Source organism: Prinia subflava, chromosome 5 (assembly GCF_021018805.1).
Source record: "Prinia subflava isolate CZ2003 ecotype Zambia chromosome 5, Cam_Psub_1.2, whole genome shotgun sequence".
Taxonomy (NCBI): domain Eukaryota; kingdom Metazoa; phylum Chordata; class Aves; order Passeriformes; family Cisticolidae; genus Prinia; species Prinia subflava.
In genome coordinates, this window is record NC_086251.1 from 60,312,730 (window position 1) to 60,334,230 (window position 21,501).

At 47.5% G+C, this 21,501-nt stretch overlaps 1 protein-coding gene across 1 annotated transcript; it reads right to left on the reverse strand.

Moving 5' to 3' along the window:
- Positions 1-1,252: 1,252 nt before the first annotated feature.
- Positions 1,253-13,229, reverse strand: MAPK1IP1L (mitogen-activated protein kinase 1 interacting protein 1 like). Its single transcript, XM_063399651.1, has 4 exons — positions 13,099-13,229; positions 5,459-5,486; positions 4,218-4,931; positions 1,253-3,808 (listed from the first exon to the last, which is right to left on the reverse strand). Exons 2-4 carry the CDS (start codon positions 5,480-5,482, stop codon positions 3,797-3,799), a joined length of 750 nt encoding a protein of 249 aa, XP_063255721.1. The 5' UTR covers positions 5,483-5,486; positions 13,099-13,229; the 3' UTR covers positions 1,253-3,796.
- Between the last annotated feature and the right edge of the window lie 8,272 nt (positions 13,230-21,501).

The window sequence follows — 21,501 nt, forward strand, 5'->3', positions numbered from 1 at the left end:
AAGACCAACTGTTCCCCCAGCACTGACAAGGCCACCATTCATCCCTGTCCCCAAGTGCCACATCCACACGGCTTTTAAATCCCTGCAGGGATGGGGCTCCACCACTGCCCCAGGCAGTCATGCCAGGGCTGAACCATTCTCTCCAGGAGGAAATTTTAACATCCAATCTAAACCTCCCCTGGTGCAGTTTAAAGTAATTCCCTCTGCTCCTGTCCCTGTTCCTGGGAGCAGAGCCTCCCCCCGGCTGTCCCCTCCTGTCAGGAGTTGTGCAGAGCCACAAGGTCCCCCTGAGCCTCCTTTGCTCCAGGCTCAGCCCCTTCCCAGCTCCCTCAGCTGCTCCTTTGTCCCTCAAAAATATCCAACTGAAGTTTTCTGGGTCTGCAGGGCAGCAATTAACAGAACTGCATCTGCATGGCCATGTCTTTACTGATGCACAGGAGTTGCAGACAGAATCCATTTGAGAATTCCAGAGGAAGGGACAATCCCACAGCTGAACAGTCAGGATAAAGCACTGCCCACACACTGCACTGCTCTATTAACAGATGTAAGGATTATTTTTGGACCATGGCCTAAAAAGAGCTTTTCTCAAGCCTTATAGTGGATAAATAATTTTGTTTCTAACCTTTCCTGTTCACTGCTGCCATTTTTACCTTCCCTGAAGGGTGAAGGTGTGAACCAAGACAGCAGCACTGGCCAGCTCAGTGTGAACTGCTCTGCAAGCCAATATATGGAAATGAAACCACAAGGGATGCCCAAATTTAGTAGTTCACACTGATGCCAAGCCCTGGAGTTTGTGTTATTCACTTTACCCCATCAGACTCCTGGTAAGTGTGTAAGAACAGTGGTTTGGGGGTCACTTACCACATCCACGTGTGTCAGTCTAGCACAGGAATTGTTCAGAGGCAGGAAAAACACACACACAACTCTTCACAGGTACAAAACAGTCCCACTCCTCCTCTGGAACAAGCAAGACCAGATCTTTTCTCTCCTAATTACCAAGGAATCTGTGAACAGGCAGTACCTGGGGCTGACATGCTACACCAGAGCCATGCTCGCATCCACATTTAATATCCCTTATGTACAGGCTGCAAATATCACAAAAGGAAGAGGAAAAACACTCACAGAAGTCAAGTAATTCTGATTTTATATTCAGGCTTTGCAAATCAAGGATGTCCTATTTTTACTATTCATTCAAGGCAAAAGTCTACACAGGCATGTCAAAAGCAGGAATTGAAAAACAGTGAACACAACAGTCTTGAAAATACGTTTAATGTCTAATCTTATACAAAAGTGACAGCATTTTCAAAAAAATATCAAATCCTGTATTTATAGCTTCTCACTATCATACAGCAATATTTGTTTCATCTAAAGAAAATACAGCAGCAGGTGATAATCTATACTTTAAAGATGTGATTGCTTATATTTCGTATTGTAAACAAATGCAGTATGTCAACCTCAAAGCACAAGTCAAAACGAACTCCTCAGCAACTGAACTCAAAATGATGCATAGAAATGTACAAATTCCATTGCAAAAGCTTCAGGCCAGAAGTTGCTCACACTTGACATAACATGTGATAAAGTTACTACACGGTATATAGTGACACCTTGAGTTTTTACACAATAGATTAACAGGAATACCCTTTTCACTGCTATGCAAAGAACTCTGCTCACAAAAACAAAGGGGTTATGAAACAGTTTTCATGACCTCAAGAAATACGAATATACATTGAAAAACATCCCATATATATTGAATTTTAGCCTAAATGTTCCAGTAATAAATCCTGCCTATTTCAGGAAGAACCTAGAAGTCTAGTTACTTTTACAAAACCCCTTTCCAAAAATCATTACTTGCTACTTATGCTTTATCCTTTCCTACCTCTTCCCATTCCCTGCAGAGACATATGGCCAGTGCAATTCCAACTGGAGTGCTGCTTCTGCATGATCCATTCATTTGGAATAAATGGTTTTTTTCATTGCAATGATTTACAGTCTAAGGCTGCAGGTATCAAAAAAGCACTTGAGCAAATGCAGTCAATGTTGCTTACGTTAATTTTTAATTAGTCTTGCCAAGTCTGCTTGGGGGGGGCAACTGGGGTTTTTTTAAGGTTAGTGAAGACTTGCACTTTTGGTTCTTATTCCAAGGGTTAGGTTGCTGCGGTCTAAATTGAAATGTTAAAGTATTTTTGTTCAGTATTCAGCTCCAGTATTGTCTTCCTAAAAGAAAAAAATAGACATTCCTTTGCTATCAGCTTTCATGACATTGGATTAAAGCAGCCACAGCTCAGCTGCTTCCTCCTGCAAAAATGCTGCAGGACTTTGCCATAAAGGCTGAGACTGCCAAGGAGCATCACCACCAGGCCAGCCCGTGTGCTTTCAGCGTCCATCACACGCATGCAGGAAGCCACAAAGCTACTGAAGAGAAGGAACTCGTGTTCACAGTTCCATGATACAAACACTCCCTAACGAGCCACCATGTGAAGCAAAATCTGTTCCTAATTCTACCCCCAGAGGCTGAGGCAGGAGATCCCAGCTGGGGAGGACACAAACTGTCCGTGCTCCAAGTGTAGCCATGAAGTGCCACCAAGAGCCTCGGCAAACCCCTCGGATGCTTGGCACAGATATGGCAAGGACATGAGAACTTAGAGCAGCGCCCCGTGGCAGGGGCAGCTGCACAGCAGTGCACAGGCTTCCTGACATTCAGTGTCCCCCAAATTCCACCCACGCCGTGAGGTATGCACACACCCAGCTGGGAACAGGGGGCTGCTCCCAGGGACAGCAAGAGAGACCAGCTCGTGCCCAGCCTCGGCAACGAGGATCTCTGTCGTGACACGACTGTGCCAAAAACTGCTGGGAAGGGAATGCTCAGGTTGGGCTTGAAGCTCAAGTTCAGTTTCCAGGGACTCTGAAAAAGTCTGCCAGGTTTACATAACCCAGCTGCCAAGTGGAATTTGAAATGACTAGAACCCAGGTCAGAAATAGGGAAGTACCTACGTGGGGATCAGTTTCTCTTTACACAGACCAAGCCAAACTTCCAACCACCACAGAATGAGAACTGGCAACAGGATGTCCTCATTTGCATGCACAAAACTCACATTTTGCTGATTCAAAGTTAACTGCACAGCCAGGTTATTTCACTTGCACAGGAATGCCTGTTTGTGAACACCAACAGTGTGCTGACAAGTCACACCAAGGCTTCCAAACGTGGCTCTTCTCCTCCATAGTCCCAGACCGAGCAATTGGTTTGAGTATGTACAAAATGCTGAGAAAACCTTCGAGTTCACATGCTCCGTCTTGTTCGTTTGAATTACTGTAGCATGTTCAAAAATTAGGTTTCTTGACTAAAATGTTGAAACACTTTCTCTATTGACTTTTTAGAATAACCTGAAAATAGACAAAAATATGACTATCCATCCGTTCAACGACCAGCAGGAGTCTGGCAACGAGACTTAAAGCATGAATGGAAATTTAAGAATTAACTTTTTTTTAATTCCGTGGGCCTGATTCTTTATAATCCTTACATGACAGCTCCTGTTCTTCCAAGGAACACTTGCCAACGTAAGAACCACAGGTGTGTTAGTTGATTTCTTCTCTTTGTATTTCACTTGATTAAACCAAATAATTATGCCAGCACATGAGCAAGGTAAATTGATGTAAACTGCTCCTTCATACCTCAAATGCACATACAAGAGGCAGTATTCTTCATAGCCCCATACATTACTGAAACAAAAACTGTAAAAATCTCTGTAAGTAGTGGATGAAGGTGGAAAACTACAGTATTTTGTTGCCCAGAACGTATTCAGCGGTAAGGCTGCAAGAGACAATAAGTCATGGTCAGTGCAGGCTTTTCACACAGCAGTTCATTCACAGTTAAAATATTGTTAATTAATCACAAATTCATCCTTATCTTTTGTTATCCCTCCCTATTGCTCTATCAGAAATCTCTCTAGATTAAAGAGATTAGAATATTTTCTCTTTCAAAATTATTACGCTTTCTTTCCTTTTTTGACTTTTAGAGTCTTTCCAAGCAGACTCTACAATGTGAGACATGCTCCAATTCAACATAATGTAGCCACAAGTTGCTGTTATTTCACTGACTTGAGACATAAAACAGGTGTGCTGAAACTCCTTACCTGCACTAACAGGTTTTACACTACTGAATTTCCCCACCTCAAAGTGAAATACTTCAGAGTAACTCGAGACCAAAAGGAAATACTCACATGGGGACCACCAGGCATTGATGGAGCACCAGCAGGACCAGACGGCACTTGAAAAGGATTAGGGGGCGTAGGATACAGTCCTGGAGCTGGATACGATCCTGTGGGTGGAGGGAATGGCCCGGGCGGTGTCGGCCCCCACGTTCCGGGCGGGATCGTTCCCCACGGTACCGTCGGCGCCGCCCCCGGAGTCTGGGTGGGAGCAGAGTACGGCCCCGGGGGTGGATATGGCATGCTGGGAGCAGGATACTGCCCTCCCATTGTTGGTCCCCATGCTCCGGAGGGCATGGATCCCCACGGCCCAACAGGGGCAGGAGGCGCGGCCGGCTCTGTTGGAGCTCCGTAGGGTCGTGGAAGCTCTGGAAAGGGCATGCTTGGCGGAGGATACTGCCCTGGCGGGACAGGGCCTGGCACAGTTGGGGGTGGATACGGACCACCAGGAGGAGGGCAGGAGGGTCCCGTAGGAGGAGGAGGAAATGGAGCAGGCGGTCCCGGGGGCATTGAAGGATACATTCCCGTGGGAGGAGGTCCGAAGGGCACGCTGGAAGCCGAGGTGTTGGGTGGCAGTCCGGTCGGAGTCATAGGGGGGGCGCTGGGGTTATTCCAAGGGTTGGAAGCCGGCCAGCCCTGCGGAGGCTGCCCGGGCTGCTGGCCAGGCTTGGTGCTGCTCACTTTGGAGGTTTTAGCAGGCGACTGGTCTGGTAAAGCATCTGCCAACTGAAAGACAAAGCGCCGGTGAGCGGGGAAGGTGCCCGGTGAGCAGGGCCGGCGCCGCCGGAACGCCCGGCTGCAGACACCCCCCACCACACGGCCACAGCCCCGCTGCGAGGAGAAGAGCTCTGGGAGCTGCACAGAGGTGATTTTACACTCATTGTGTGCAGCTCCTATGGCTAAGGCAGCAGAGCCACGCTGGCAGGCCGCGGTTAGAGAGGCAGAGGTAAAAGGCGACCCGCCGCACGGAACGACAGCGGCACAAACCTGCAAACATTTTCCTACATTGCTGTTACAACCACCCCGAGGCCATGAAAGCACAGCTCCTTTGGGAATGTCACAGCAGAGAGCCCACGAGGCACCCGATGATCAATCCAGGGATTGCTACATCTACCCAAAAGGAAAACACCGCGACTGCGACACGGAGGAAATCTCCCAGCTGGCAGCTCCCCTCTTCCTTCAGAAAACTATGTCAGTTTTCGGAATAATCAACACGACTGGCTGATCTTCAGGAAAGAAAAACTGTTACTTACCGAAAAATCATCAGTTCCAGACATTGTGCTGAAAAGTAAGGTAAGATAAAGTGAAATTTGTTGAAAATAATAAAGGTATTTTTAAGCAAGACTTCATGAGACATCTGCACTTGTCTCACTGGGAGCACAGGTTCCAGTGCCTGTGCTCACAGCAGCTCCTGGAGCTCGGCTCAGGGTGATCCTGTCCCTGTCCCTGTGCCAGGTGTTGCTCTGGAGATCCCCCGTTACTGAGATAATGGGAATTCATTTACTCTTTGTGTTTTAGACCTGGATTTATTGCTGGCCCAGCTGCCTCCCTGTGCTCACACCTTTCTCTGGATGAAATTCCCATGAAAAGGAAAGCCCTGAGCCTCCACCTGCCTCCTCTGAGACAGGTGCAACACAGGATGGAAATGAGTCACATTGCAATATGAAAAAATATTTTAAGCATTCATATGGAGCATATGGAGCCTGCCCAGACAAGGATGCCTGGGAAGGATTCCAGGTGTTTTCTAAACTGGGAATTGGAAAAGGTATAGCAGGATGCTTGTGGGTGAAATCAATGCCTCTCAACCAAAACATGATTAAATCAGAGAATCATGGAATGGTTTGGGTTGGAAGGAACATTAAAGATCCCCTAGTTACAGCCCCCTGATGTGGGCAGGGACACCTTCTACTACCCCAGGCTGCTCCAAGCCCTGTCCAGCCTGGCCTTGGACACTTCCAGGGATCCAGGGGCAGCCACAGCTGCTCTGGCAATTCCAGCCCAGTCAGGAATTCCCAATTCCCAGTCTCCCACCCATCCCTGCCCTGTGGCAGTGGGAGCCATTCCCTGTGTCCTGTCCCTCCAGCCCTTTTCCCCAGTCCCTCTGCAGCTCTCCTGGAGCCCCTCTAGGCCTTGCCAGGGGATCTGAGCTCTCCCTGGAGCCTTCTCCTCTCCAGATGAACATTCCTGGCTCTCCCAGCCTGGCTCCAGCCCTTGGAGCATCTCTGTGGCCTCCTCTGGACTTGCCCCAGTAGTTCCACGTCCTTCTGATGTTGGGGACCTCAGAGCTGGAATCCCTACACGGATCTTATGGCCAAAAATAAAAGAACTATAGCTTGCTGATGGCTTATCCTCCAAGTATTTCAGAATAAATAATAACTCTGAGGGCAGAGGCTGTTTTTATTTGCATTCACCAACTCCAGCAATTGACTACAGAGGTGTCACTAGTGTGTATCCAACTTCCAAAAAAAACCAGCGACCAAAGAACAGGGACCAATGAGCCGTATTAACAAATAACCAGAGGTGAGGAACTGTTAAAAAGATGAACAGGAGCAGCCAGAAAGTTTTAGGGGAGAGTGTAGCAGCCAGAAGGGAATGTATGAGGAGGAAAAATGTAAAATGGAAGTTGTGAGTACAAATACCACTGCAAAGTTGGTTCCCACATGACACAATCCTTGTATTCCCCCTGCTGATGGTGAAGAACTAAGACAGAGAATGGTCTCAGGGATGGAGGTTTGTACAGAAAACCCAGATCAAATAGATGGATAAGCTCCCTTAGGTTAATATATATTTACATTATTTACGTTCTATTATTTATCCATTCATCTGTGAAACTGCACTGTAAATTTAATATCTACACAGTGCCCTGATCTCAGGACAGCTCTGGAGCAGAACAAGGGGCCATTTATCTCAGCATCCCATCGTACCTTAACAATGACACCCCAACACTTCAACGATTCCAAGCTCAGCTGCTTCCTAACCTGTAGACAATTTCTCTGGAGCAATAACCCTCAAATAATTCCTTTTCCACAAACACATCCAGTTTCCTCACTTGGATGAGGGAATGTCTCTTTTGCCCACTTCAGCATTGTTCCTACAACACCCCCTGGCAAGGAACTCCACAGGCTGCTCCTTGTTGCACAAAAGCCACCTCCTTTTTTTGTTCTAAACACAAAATTTTACTGGTGTCACTTGCTGTTCCTCCATTCTCGCAGCTGAGGAAATCAGCAAGTCTGTTCTTACCCACCCTGCCCAGGCTGATCATTATCCTACAGATTTTTACCATTTTCTCTCCAGGCTGAGCTCCAGCTTATTCCTTTGGCCCCTGTGCTGCAGCTATTCCATACCTTTGATTATTCCCTTCGCCTCAATTTAAGGCTTTTCCAAGTTTTTTGTATCTTTTGGGATGAATGACAAGAAAGAACCACAGAGAATTGAAGATGTGGGATAACCATTGATTTATACAGTATCATAATGATGCTCTGGTTTGTCTTCTATTTCCTTCCTAATAATTCTTAATTTTTCAGCTGCTTTTAGATCTCTAGGGAACTGACACTCCTGTGGCAATATTTCACTCCTCAGTGTCAGGGGTCAGCCCAGCATTTTATATGTGAAATTATATGTACCACTCTACATTTATCTAGTCTGAATCACAGCAGATTTATTGCCATTGAATTATTTCTGCTAATTTATTACCCAATCCTTACTTTCCTGAATCAACAGGACACTGCTCCTCTCATTTCCCAAGTTATTTATGACCACATGGAACAACCCAGACCTCTGTGGAAACACAGTGAACTTTTCAAGTTACACCTAATAATTTAAATAACCCTTTTAAGAAATACCTTGTAATTTAAATAAACCTCTCAAGAAATACCAAGTAATTTAAATAAAAACCTTTCAAGAGACACCTAATAATTTAAATAATCCTTTTAAGAAATATGTATCTACAAAGTTGATGGAATTCAGTGCCTGATTGCACAAATACAAATGTTTGTTAAAACTCCAGAATTAATTTATAACAGCAGTGCTTCTTTCAAGTAAGGACTCTTTGTCTCAGATGAGGAACATGTTCAGATCAAAGACTATTTGTTTAAAATTGAAAAACCAACTGAACTACATCAGGGAAGTGGTTTCTGCTCCTGTTATTAACAGCTCAACTGTCTGAGATCTACCAGAAACTCAATTTCTCTTCAAGAAATACCTCTTCTGCTAAGAATTCATTAATTGTTGCAATTAACCACACTCAATAAGTTGGCAGGTGCTTTTTGGTGGTAGTGTAGTTCAATTTACCTCCATGGACAGAGAAGCTATTTATTATAACCCCCAGAATAAAGAAAAAAAAGTCATTAATATACAGACAAGTACAAAAAACCTTTTACATAGATAATAATAATAATCACCATAATGAGGTTACTAAAAAACACCACCAAAAGAGGTCAAGAGAATCCTCATTTCTTTAGGCAGATGGAGAGATGGGATAACACCAACTGAAAACCAGATCTATAACAGATTGAAAACAGTCCACAGAAGAAGCTGGAACATTTGCTGCGAGGGAGAGAAGGAAGAGAAGGAATGAAACTAAAGGAGAACTCAGAATAAAATCCTGTGATCTGTCACAAAAGTGTCAGAGAGGAGTAAATTCAAGTCAAGTAGTGGGTGAACATGGTTGAAATAGGCCAGCTTCCCAAATATCAATTAATACCCCCAAAATTTGTTAGCAGATCATTCCCAAATATTTCTGTGCCGTGAAAATGAAGGGAACAATTCTGCTGCATGATTTATGTGAAATAAAAAAAAAAAAAGTAGTTAAGCATAGTTTATAATGAGATTTAGTGGCTTTTTTACTTTGGCAAGCAGACAAGAGCAACATTTGTTGGCAACATTTGGGATAACTGAGCCCATGCCAAGCATGTCAAGGATCCTCTTGCAGACAGGATGGCCTATTTCAGGGATGTTTTTTAAACAGACATTTAATCTGGGTACTGCCACCTTCATTTCATAAAAAAGAAACTGAAATTACCCTTAACATTCAGACAACATATGAACTCATCTGTACTTAAATCTGGGATCTATATTTCATTCAGGTTGTTGAACACTGGTTAAAGAATTTCAGTGAAAACCTTACAGGAATATCAATTATATTATTACAATTATTGCCTGAGGCATTCACATGCTCACCAATCAGTCTCAGAGACTGTGTCAGACAGAAGATCTCCAAGTAACTAAATTTTAAAGTTCCTGCTGGTCACACATGGGCTCAAGATTTTAGAAAAACCCCACACTGAATGGTGGCTTGATGGGATTTTTAGAGTCATCAGAATTAACAAATGGACTCCTGAATTAACCAATTATCTCTTGAAGCTTTCCTGGTGCACAAGCACTGATATCAGCAGAGAAACCCATTCATGTAACAGAATTCAAACTCTACTCCAAATTACCTTCCCTGCAGTTGGGATGAGGAAAGAGCAAATGGAAGGAGGGTTCAGGAGCTGAAGTCCTTTGGCAGGGAGCAGAAAGACAACAGAGCTGGCAGCACTCAGAGTGAAGTCCTGCTCGCATCCACTGTGCTGTAAGATCAGATTCCCTTTGTTTTCCCAAGGCCAACGCCCCTGGAAACGTCTCTGGCTTTTCAGAAGCCTAGAGCTGCCAGCTCCAGCTCTGCTGTGAGGGCATCACCTCTCAGGCACCTTGGAGCACAGAAGGGATGGAGAGAGGTGATCAGTGCCTGCAAGAAAAGGCTGCCAGGAGCTGAATCCCTCTCACCCTTCATCCTGAAGAGCCATGAGAGGCAGGATTTCACTGCACCTGCCCAGAAATGATACCCTGCAAAACCTTCAGGCCTCCTGGATATCCATGAGCTGCTCCCCAAAATTACCAGCAGGCAGGAGAGATGAGCGAGGCTCCTTGGGAGGAAGAGGAAGGCTGGGATGCAGAATTCCAGCACGGCTCTGGCAGGAGAGTTCTCCCCACAGCGCTCACAACCTCCTGGTGGCTCTCAGAGGTCTGGGAAACGCCTGTTTCTGGAAGCGTGGGGCTCCGTGTGCCGCACTAAATCCGTCCTGCTGAACTGCTTCCACAACAAACCAGCTCCACGCTGGTTCTTCAGCTCTAAACCCTCTTGGATTGCATCCATCTCACTGAAACCATGGCTGTAGTAGCAATTTTCCCCATGCTTTTGCCTTTCCTGGCTTTTATTCACCATCAGTCCTTACAGACCCTCGTTAGGAAGAGCTGTCCAAAGCACTTTTTCTTCCTTACCCAAAACTAAGCAGCAACTGCTTTCCTATTTTTTTTTTTTTTGAGTTGTATGACATTTTTCCAACACTTGATGTGCCAGATTTAGTTCCTGTCTCCAAGATCATCTTTCACACACAGAGGAAGGTTTTGTGGATATGCAACAGGCTGTGCTGCATTTCCACTGGGTGGCACGGCTGCCTCGGCAGAGAGGCTCCTTTGTCACTCTGACATGACTAATTCCTGCCAGCATAACCTCATCCACAACAGGATTTCTGCCCACATAAGTGTAACTACCCAACATAGCACACGCAGAAAATGGAAGAGACACCAAGTCTTTGACAGCTTCTAAATGTTTTCTAAAATATGCAAATTTCTGCAGCTTTGGGCGTTAAATATCAACACTTCAGAGCCGGCCTTTACAGAATCCCAGAATGGTTTGGGTTGGAAGGGACCTTAAAGCTCATCTTGAGGGACACCTTCCTCCACTAGACCAGGCTGCTCCAAGGCCCATCCACTTCCAGGGATCCAGGGGCAGCCACAGCTTGTCCAGGCAGCCCTCCCCACCCTCCCAGGGAAGGATTCCTTCCCAATATCCCATCCAATCCTGCCTTATGGCAGTGGGAAGCCATTCCCTGTGTCCTGTCACTCCATCCTCTTTTAAAAAGTCCCTCTCCATGCTTCTTGCAGGCTCTCTTCAAGCACTGGAAGGCCACAATGAGACCACCCCAAAGCCTTCTCTTCTCCCAACACTCTCAGCCTTTCCTCACAGGAGAGCTGCTGCAGCCCTCTGATCATCTTGGTGGTCTCCTCTGGCCCTTTCCCCATCTTTAAGGCCTCCTCAGTGAGCTTTAAAGCTCACCTACCATAAAATAATTTGGTGTGCCCTGGGTGTTTATCCCATTTGGAGAATGAAGTCAATTGACAAACTAAACCACCATCAGTGGCTATGAGAGCTTTGGGGATATTTCTGCCCCTTTCCCTGTCTGTTATCAATGAAAACATGACCAAAGTCAGTTTTCAGATTTTCAGGACAGATGTCATTAAGACTGACAACCAAACTGTGGCATTTGCTATAAATTGTCAACTACCAAAAAGAAATTAATTCTTCAAAGCAGAGGTGCTGGCAGTTTCCAAGAGCTGTAAAACAGAAAGCTGTGAGGATCTGTGATCTGTGCCAGCTCCTCACCCTCACCAGGCCATTCCCAGCTGCCTCTGCACCAAGGCCAGAGCTGATCCCTTCATCTGCTCCCCAGGGCCGGGCAGATGGCCCCACACCCGGCCAGGAGGAGCCCTGTTTGTGTGGCAGCTGTGACACAAAGGCAGGGCACAGCCAAAGACCCCTCCTGGGACCCGCCCCGCCCCGGGAATCCTGAGAAAGATCTGTTCCAGCACCTTGGAATGATTGAAACTGATCTTTCAGAGTTGCTTCTGAATTATCTCAAGAGCTGCAGAGCCTCACCTCACTGAATCTCAGAATGGTCTGGGTTGGAAGGGACTTTAAAGCCCAGCTCATTCCACCCCTGCCATCAGCAGGGGCATCTTCCACTGTCCCAGGATGCTCCAAGCCCTGTCCAACTTGGCCTGGAACACTTCCAGGGATGGGGCAGCTCCAGAGCACCCTCTGTTCTCCTCTCAGGCATAATCAGCCTAATTATTTTAATTATTCTGGATGAAATAAACACTCTGACTCCGAGGGGTGACTACCAAACAGCTTTGCTACGGAGTTTTGGCGTGTCACCCCCTAAAAAAACCACCAAACCCATGTGTCACATTCCAGCTGTCACCCCACCTCTGACACACAAACCCTGACACCTTCCTGGCTCCTTGGCAGAGGCTCTTTCCCAGGAAAAACGCATTTCAGGATTCACACCTGGCACCTTTCTTCAGCTGGCACTGCTAAAATGCACTTGAATGAAGTCAAGCTTCAAGAACACCCAAAATACTTTCCAAGACAGGCCTGATATTGTACACAAATTTATCCTTCAGCCCCTGATCTCCACAGGCCCCGGGAAGGGCAGTTTCAGGGCGTGTAATTTCGGTTTCAAAAAGACAAAGCAGCTGCTTTTGTTCTTACACCACTGGCAATAAGGTTGAGTACCATCAGATCGGCAGCGTTTTCCACGAATTCACCTGGAAACAAGATTTCTGTCTTAAACAAAACCTGCCAGGCGGACAGCTGGCGGGAAGCACTGACACCACACAGTGCTGGCCCTCCCCTGTGAGTCAGCTGCCTTAAACACGTTAAAATTTGATAAACCAACTTCCCATCAACTCTGAAAAACTGGCTTTCCCGAGCCCTTCTTTAGAGAGGAAGCTTTAAGTTAAAGTCACTCATATGCAATCCACGCTCATTGATGTGCTCATTAATAAACTAAGATCACACAACACACACAAAAAAAACCCAAACAAATGCCGAATAAATATTTAACCCAGCCAAGACAGCGCCGCCAGCAGCGCTGCGGAGCCACCAGGCCCGGCCACGAGCGAGCCCCGGTGCTCTGCAGGGACCAGCACCGCCCGCCCCCCGCAGGCGGGGCGGCACCTCCGGGATGTCTGAGGCGCGGCCCGGCGGCTCCCCGGCCGCAGCCCCCCCGCCCTCCCGCGCTCCCCGCGGCGGCGCAGGGCCCGTGCTGGCGGCGGGGCCGGGTGGCGGTACCTGTGCGGGGGGAGCCGGCGCAGGCCCGGAGCGACGCGGCGGCCACAGCTCCACCGCCACCGCGACGGGCACCGGAACCGGAACTGCGTCACGACGGACACGCCCACCCCGCCGCACCGGAGGGGCGCGCGCTCGGCCACTCCCCTGTATGGCCGCTGTGTCACCGGCACCGCCCACCCCGCTCTGACCACGCCCCTTTTATACGCAACGCGCGTCACCGGCCACACCCACCCCCTGACCACGCCCCACAATGTCCCCACCCACACGTTCATCATAGACCACGCCCACCCACCATTAGACCACGCCCCCACGCCCATAACCACCGCCTTGCCTGGGTATGGTCACGTGACAGCGAACGCGGCCCCGCCCTTTCTCGGCGCGCGGCGCCCCCCCGCGGTCACGTGACGCCTCCTCTGAGGGGCGGGCGCGGCCCCTGAGGGGTCCCGGCCCGGAGAACCCCGCGGTGTCCCCGGGGCTCCGAGAGCTGCTTTAAACACCATTTCACCGCCATTTTCACCACTTCCATTAAAAAAACATCAAACCCCGATATCTTGATTTGCGCCCCCCTCGTCCGTGAATCAAAAACTGCACCGTGCAGTTCAAAACCAGCAGCACAAACCAAAAAAGCAAAGTGCTTACGTTTCTGTCCCATTAATGAAAAAAAAAAGTTCAAATAGTCTTCGTGTACAAAGAAAAATTAACAATTTAACTGCTGTGAAATTAAAATGTTATTTCTATGTACGAGGTAAATTGTAACCATTGATGGTTCCAGTAAAAGCTCCAAGAACATTGATTTGTTAAGACCCACAGCCGCCAGCACAAACACTTCAGCAGAGGCTGCACAACTCCTGTCATGTTTAACAGTGTAATTAACAAGTGTATAGACAGTGTAATTAATAATCATATAAACAGCTGTTTGTCATGGATCTATATGACTGCTGAAAATCCAATTCTGATTTTCTTCTCGCCCAACAGGAACGTCTGAAGGCAATCCTGACAGCTCCGGCAATTCCACCACGTTCCTGAGAGCCTTGTCCAAACCCTCCCTGAGCTCTGTCAGCCTTGGGGCCGTGACCACTGGCTGGCATTTCCCCTCATCTTGCACAAAATCTCACCAATTTTTCATTTTGAATTATCCCAAATCATCCAATTTTCACGTTTCAAACGTAAAGTTGCGCCTGAAGTCTGCGTTCCCCCCTTGCCCTCTCCCTGCGTGCCTCCTGTGGCAGGGCCCAAGTGCACGGTGTGGTTCCCTGCCCTGCCCTGCCCAGCTATGGCACTAATCCCGAGCCTTTCCATGCCCGGATCATTCCGTTAAACTCAGCACAAACGTGGGCACGGGCGATGCCCAGCACATGCCGACCCGGCCGCTGGCGCCCTTCCCTTGGGAGGGAGCATCTATTTGTGCTTTTCAAGGTCATTATTCGGCCGTTTCTGAAGTAATGGGGAGAGTTCAGCGGCAGGAGCCGGGCGCTGGCAGCCCAGACACTGCCCGTGTCCTGGGCTGTGTTCCCAGGAGTGTGAGCAGCAGGGAGAGCAGGGGATCTGCCCCTCTGCTCCAGTTTCCTGAGACCCCGCTGTGTCCAGCTCCAGGGCCCCCAAAATCAAAAGGAGGTGGAGCTGCTGGAGCAAGTCCAGAGGAAATCCAGGATATTCTCCAAGGGCTGGAGCCAGGCTGGGAAAGCTGGGGGTGTTCGCCTGGAGAGGAGAAGGCTCCAGGGAGAGCTCAGAGCCCCTTCCAGAGCCTAAAGGGGCTCCAGGAGAGCTGGAGAGGGACTGGGGACAAGGGCTGGAGGGACAGGACACAGGGAATGGCTTCCCACTGCCACAGGGCAGGGATGGATGGGAGATTGGGAAGAAGTTCATCCCTGTGAGGGTCAGGAGGTCCTGGCACAGGGTGCCCAGAGAAGCTGTGGCTGCCCCTGGATCCCTGAAAGTGTTCAAGGCCAGGTTGGATAGGGCTTGGAGCAGCCTAGGATAATAGAATGTGTCCGTACCCGTGGCAGGGGATGGAACAAGATGATCATTAATGTCCCTTCCAACCCAAACCGTTCTGAAATTCTATGGTAGCTGTGACAGGCATGAAACTGCAATGTTTTTACTGACTAATTTTCATAAATAATTAATACCAAAACCAAATGGGCACTTGCTATAGACCCCATCCCATAAGGACATGACAACCTGCCCTCTGAATTTAAATAAAAGCCACAGGATATATAGGCTGACTTCACAGCTCCTTCACAATTGCCTTTCCGAGTCCAGCAACCACTGGGAGTTCCTGTAGGAGCAGCCCTTTCGGCGTGGCCTCCTTGGGAGAAATGAGCAAATAAGAATGAAATCAATCCTCCTCCCAGCTGTGTTCAGGGCATCTTTACTTTTCCATGCTTGAAAGGGCAGCACCGTGGGCGGCTGCTGCTGTGTCCTGAGCTGCCAGTGGTGACAGCAGGAGTCCCCAGAGCTGGACGTTTCTTCCTGAGCAATCTGGTAGTTAGAGACCCTAATTAATGAGCAAACATGCAGCCGACAACGGTGGTGATGTCTCACTTTAAATATCAGACTGGGACTGCAATAGCTCTTTTAATCAATAATCTCACCAGCCAACCTCGCTGAGCTTCCCGTTAGGATCACACAATATGTAGAAGCAGAAAAGATGATGGATTTTTGGACTTCTTCCCCTCCCTTGGGCAAATGCAACTCTTCAGCTGTGTATGTGTATGTGCTGAAGGCTGTAAAATGAATCTCAGAATGGTTTGGATTGGAAGGGACCTTAAAGACCATCTTGTTCCAACCCCGTGCCATGGGCAGGGACAGCCTCCCACTACCCCAGGTCGCTCCAAGCCCCATCCCGCCTGGTCTGGAACACTGCCAGGAATGAGGCAGCCACAGCTCCTCTGGGCATCCTGTGCCAGTGTGGAATTTACATTCAATTGATTCGTCTTAGTGCCAGGAATAGGTCTTGGGAGGGACTAACACCAAGCCCTGGCCACATCCTATTACAAGATGTGACTTTGCACACTAAATTATGTAATGAAAGAAACGTTGGGTTGAAACTGTGAATTTAAATTATTCAGAAAGGCTGTTTGGTGTAAAAATGTGAGGGCAGTTCTTCCTTACAGGCCTGCATTGCAGGGCCTGCATTGCTGCCTGTGTGCTACAAGTATTGGCCACTCTGTTTTTAGCTCAGCTTCATGTAAATATTTGGGTTGGAAGGAAGCTCTGGTCTAACCTCTGTCTCAAAACAGGGATTGCTGTGAACCTTGTCTGCATGAGTTCTGAGTGTCTCCAAAGTCAGAGATTGCTCAACCTCTCTGGATGTTCCATCCCTAAAAACAGCCCCTGTGAGTGCTGCCATTATTCCCCGCATCCCATCAGACTTTCCCTTGCTGTACTTGTGGCTTGTCCTCCTGCCAGGTACCTCTGCCCACTCAGTACCACCCGCCTGCATGGCTGGAGGCTGCCGTGAGCTCCTTCCTACCCTCTCTCCCAGCTCAAAAATACAATTTCCACAGCCTTTCTTCATGCTCTGGCCCCCAGCTGTGCCAGTGGCCCCTGCTGAACTCCCTCCAGTTTCAGCATCTCTCTTGTCTTTCAGTGACAAAATTGGGCATAATTGCCTGCCTCAGCCTTTGTTTTGGGGTAAAAGACCAATAGACAATAGTTAAATTGTCTGATTCAGTACTTTTCAGGGACAATAACCCAGATCTTGAGTTGTGACAGGCATCAGAGGCAGGGAACTTTATCGCACCCAGAGGGCTGTTCATGCCATGAACAGTAAATTCAAAGGAACAATAACAATATCTTTGTTGTACCTCCCTTTGACATCAGCCAGTCAGGAGGAACAGCACACAGTGGAGGCATCACTTTGCTATCCAACCTGAAAATAAAGGTTTGGGGTTTTTTTAACAAGTTTAAAATTCCGGAATGTAACGTCAGCTCTCATTAAGAAAATGCCAGTCTCTTTCTGATGGGCTGGAACAGTGAGATGTAAGATATTAATCTTCAGTTCCAGCGTTGATTCTTACAGGGCGATGTCACTCGCTTTTCAATTCATGCCTCAGTGTGCTCTGTGAACATCAAGCGCTCTGAAGAATTAGCTGAGCCACCCTGAAGCTAGATTTTAAAGGATACCAGATGGTATGTTCAATGCATGTGGTAAGCTTTTATATGCTTTTCCCCTATGGCCAATCACTGACTGATCATTTATTTCCAAACTCTCATAAAATAAATCACTTTGAAAATGACGCTGTCTCTAGTTAATAAGTGCTCTTCCTCAAAGCAGAGGCTTGTTGCCATGAAGATAAAATCATAAAACTGGTTCAAAGTGCATGGGGATAGCAAATTCACCCTATTGAGGAGAGGAGATAAACTGGATTGAACTGGAAAGGAAGCATAGCTGTCTGCTTGTTGTGAAATTATGAGCAGGTGAACTGTCATTAAAGGCACTTTGGTACTAACACATGAGCTTTCTGTGACAAGGAGTGAATTTTTTGGGTACATTTTCTTCCCACAGTGGTGGATATGTAAAGCCTTGATCATGTGTCAAGTTACTGTACGAGTTTGTTTTCAGGTTTTGGAGTTAGTGATTATGTCTGGCAGCAGAAAACAGAGCTCTTTTCACTTTTTTTTTTTTTTTTTTTTTTTTTTTTCTTTAGTGAATAAGAAATAGGAAATTCCTCTTTGGGTGACAGCAATGGGAACCCACCTCACCATCTGTCCATTCAGAGGAGAGGTGCTCACCTTGTCCTCACCCCCAAATTGAGAAATACAGCTTCCTGGAGTGATCCAAACTTTTGTCACTATTCTCTGTCATGGAATCACAGAATCAGTTAGGTTGGAAAAGACCTCCAAGATCACTGAGTCCAACCTGTGGCTGTCACCACCCTCCAGCCAGACCAGAGCACTGAGTGCCACGTCCAGCACACTGAGGAAACACCTTGAGGGACGGTGACTTCAGCACCTCCCTGGGCAGCCCTTTCCAGTGTTTAACCACCCTCTCCATGAAGGAATTCCTTCTGATGTCCAAAATTCCTTCTGATTCCTCCTTCTGATCCCTTCCTGCCCTTCCCCTTTGCTCCACATGCCCCATCCCAGAGCGTGGCTCCCAACTCGTGTTGGTGTTGCAATCCTCGCAGCCTCTCAATGAGTTGTGTGACATTTGCTGTCTGGCTGACAGCCATGGCTCCAACAGGCAGATGATAATATAGAATTATGGCCCTTCTTTCTCTAAAGGATCATGTTTTCAAATGGTCACTGCTGAGGAGAAAAAGCTGGAAATTTTATTTATCCTTGAAAAGCAGATAAAAGGACCCCTTATTTTATTGCACTCTGATGTTGCAATTGTAAACAAAGCCCTCATTTTTTGGAGAGGGAGGAGGAGGTGAGGAATAACTGGCTGTGGAGGCTTTGCCCCGGCAGTGAGGGCAGAGTTAGTTTTCCCCATGGCCCAGATGCTCTGACAGATATAAATACCCAGGCACATTCACACATAGAATCACCGCAGCGGGACAGCCCAGAGGTCCAGCTGGCCTCGTGACTGTGGGCAACACCAGGTCCTCAGGAGAAGGAGAAGCACAAGGAATGTGGAGGGATCCTCTGCTTGCCAAGCCTCCAGGGCCCTGGCACTCTGCACTCTGGGGTTACATCTGCAGCAGCAGCTGACTCAAGGCAAGGCTGTGGGACAGAGTCATTGGTGCCATGGGATGGCTGCTGGTGATCTCTGCTGTCCTGTGAGCAGCTCCTAGCAGGAAGGAGGCGCCTGGATTGCTAAAATCTCTATCATTCAATTTTTCATCACTTCCCCATGACACCATTCGTGGCTGTATCTCTGTGCCTCATTTTTAGTTTTCTGTGCTGGGATCCATTTGCTCACTGGAAGATGCTTCTGTGCTCAGGCACTTTTCTCTGCAAACCTCTGAGGGCCTTTTGAGGTCTCTGGTTTTGCACAGCCACCGACACGAGCCTCAGGGACAATGGTTTAGTGGTGAATATGGCAGTGGTGGGGTAACAGTTGGAATCGATGATCCTAGAGGTCTTTTCCAACCTAAATAATTCTAGGATTTTGTACATGACATTAAATACTCGATACCAAGTTGTTCGTGTGTCTGGTTCAGATGTGTATTGATGGTGTGGTCGTACTGGCAAGGTCAATGATCCACTGATGGATGCCAAAGAACACATTTACAGGCAAATGGCTTGTAGTAATGCAGGGAATGAGGCTCTGAAGGATCGTTTGAGCTCGTGAAAGATCTCTAAGTCATTGACGTGACAAAGGTGCTGCTGAAGGGCATGTGATGAATTATCGACGAGAGTATTGAGTAAAAAACACTCTGTGCAAAGTGTTACATCCAGAGCTGATCCGGAGGAATGTGGGCTGAGCTGTCCTCTCTGCTTTCCTGGTGTTCTTCTGGTAATTTCAGTAGTTTTAGGAATCTTTCAGGGTGGGAGAATTTTCCCCCAACATTTCATCACTAAACTGGCGTGGGCATTTACCAAGTGCCTGATGCAACTAAGCTAATAAACTCCATTCCAGGACTGAATTTTGTATCTCACCTCTGCCCTCCCTGCTCCAGGCAGGGATCTGATGGCTGCAATTCCTCTGCCAGTTTTGAGCTACCTCCTCAAAAATCCCCGAATTCCACCCTCTGCAACTTCATACAGTTAAATGTTGTCCCATCAGCTAATAGACATTTAATGCTCCAAGAAATTCTGTGGGAATAACACCCATGCTATTCCTCCTCCTTCCCCTCAGCTTTCAGGCCCTGATTAAGCAAATAGCTGAAGTGCCAGGCTGAAGTGGTGCCTTTTAGTTGCTAATGCCATGCAAAAATGCCCTGAGAATAAAGCAGTTTTCATGATCACTGTTAAGAATCCGCTTCCTTCTTTGGGTCTTATTTTTCCATCAGCCTGCTGGAAGAGTACAGCCAGAAAACAGATTAGCCCGGGAAGGACTTTTCAACTAATAAACAAACCACAAATACACTTCTTAGTCATATTTTAGGTCAAATGGATTTGTCAAGTCAATAGTTGCCAAACTACGAAGGAATCCTATAAATAAATGAGACATATATTTTTAATATCTGCCTAACAGAGATCCTTTAAGGTGCAAATAGAGCTGGAATTAACTGAAGTCAAGATAATTTCCAGAGTCATTATTAAAAAAAAAAAAAAATAGAACAATAATTTGAACTTTTTAACCTTGGGCTTGTTTCCAGCCACATCACTCACAATGATAATAAATTCAGAAAATTCCATGAAAATCTCTATTCTTTGGACTCTTGAGGCATTTAGCATAATGTTCTCAGTTCCTCTTTCTCTTATGAAAACAGGAAGAAATTATGCACGATAGTAGCTGTTTAAATACTAGAAATTCTCCCTGGGGAGAATTAAAGCCATTTCAGTGATAAATTGCAAGTGAGATAACGGAAGGTTGGGAATGAGCCTCATCCAAACTTCATTTCCAAGCTTCCTCACTGATTTCAGGGCTTTTTGCATGAGGTTTGAGACGAGAAAGTCTCAACCCTGCTGAGTTTGAGTGGCAGGTTTGTCTTTGCGCAGGTTTACGCTGGGGAGTTCTCGTTGAAGCGGGGCAAAATAATGTCAGCTCAGCACTGGATATTTTTTATTTTTTGCATGGAAATCCTTCATCTAGAATTCATCCCGAGCCTTCCCAGCAGCCGGGCTGCCAGAGCAGAGCCTTACAGCTCCAGGCTGTGAGTGAGCATCATCCCTTACCTCAGCTCTCCCTGCCTGGGGGCCAGCACTCCTCCTTCAGTGAATGTTTGCAATATTGTCTGAAGAAACAGACTCCAAATCCCCACCGTGAGCTCTTTCCTCCCCCTGGGGCGAAGGCATCCTAATTAATTAGCGGCAATACTCCCCTCTACAGCCATTTAGGAAGCGAAGGGACTGACTGTTGTGATAAAGTGCACGGCAAAACATCCCGGGCTGAGCTCTAACAGCATGGCAGGGACGTGAGGACATAATTGCCTTGTTATTTCCGTGCTCCCCAGGGCTGTGCTGGAGGCACTTTAGCAGAACGGGCACTTCAAAAGTGCCTCCAGCAAACTCCGCTCCCCGCTGCCTGCTTTCCCAGAGCCCTCGTTGCCTTTGCTCCGCTTGGCAGGAGCTCGTTCTCCTCCTCCTCCTCCTCCTCCTCCTCCTCCTCTGGGAAATTCCCGTGCTTTGATTCCCCATCCCATGACTGCAGCCCCGGCCTTGGTTAAGGCAGTGCTGCCTCCAGCACCGCTCCTGGAGCCATCTATTGTTTCCCACTGAATTTCTCCGGGGCGCGGAGCATCTCCTCGGTTTGGTTTCGAGGTCTGCAGCACTATTGCAACACAAATAACACTTGTGAATAACACTTCCCAGTGGTGTTCCAGCCCGTGTCACAGCGCTCGGGCCGGC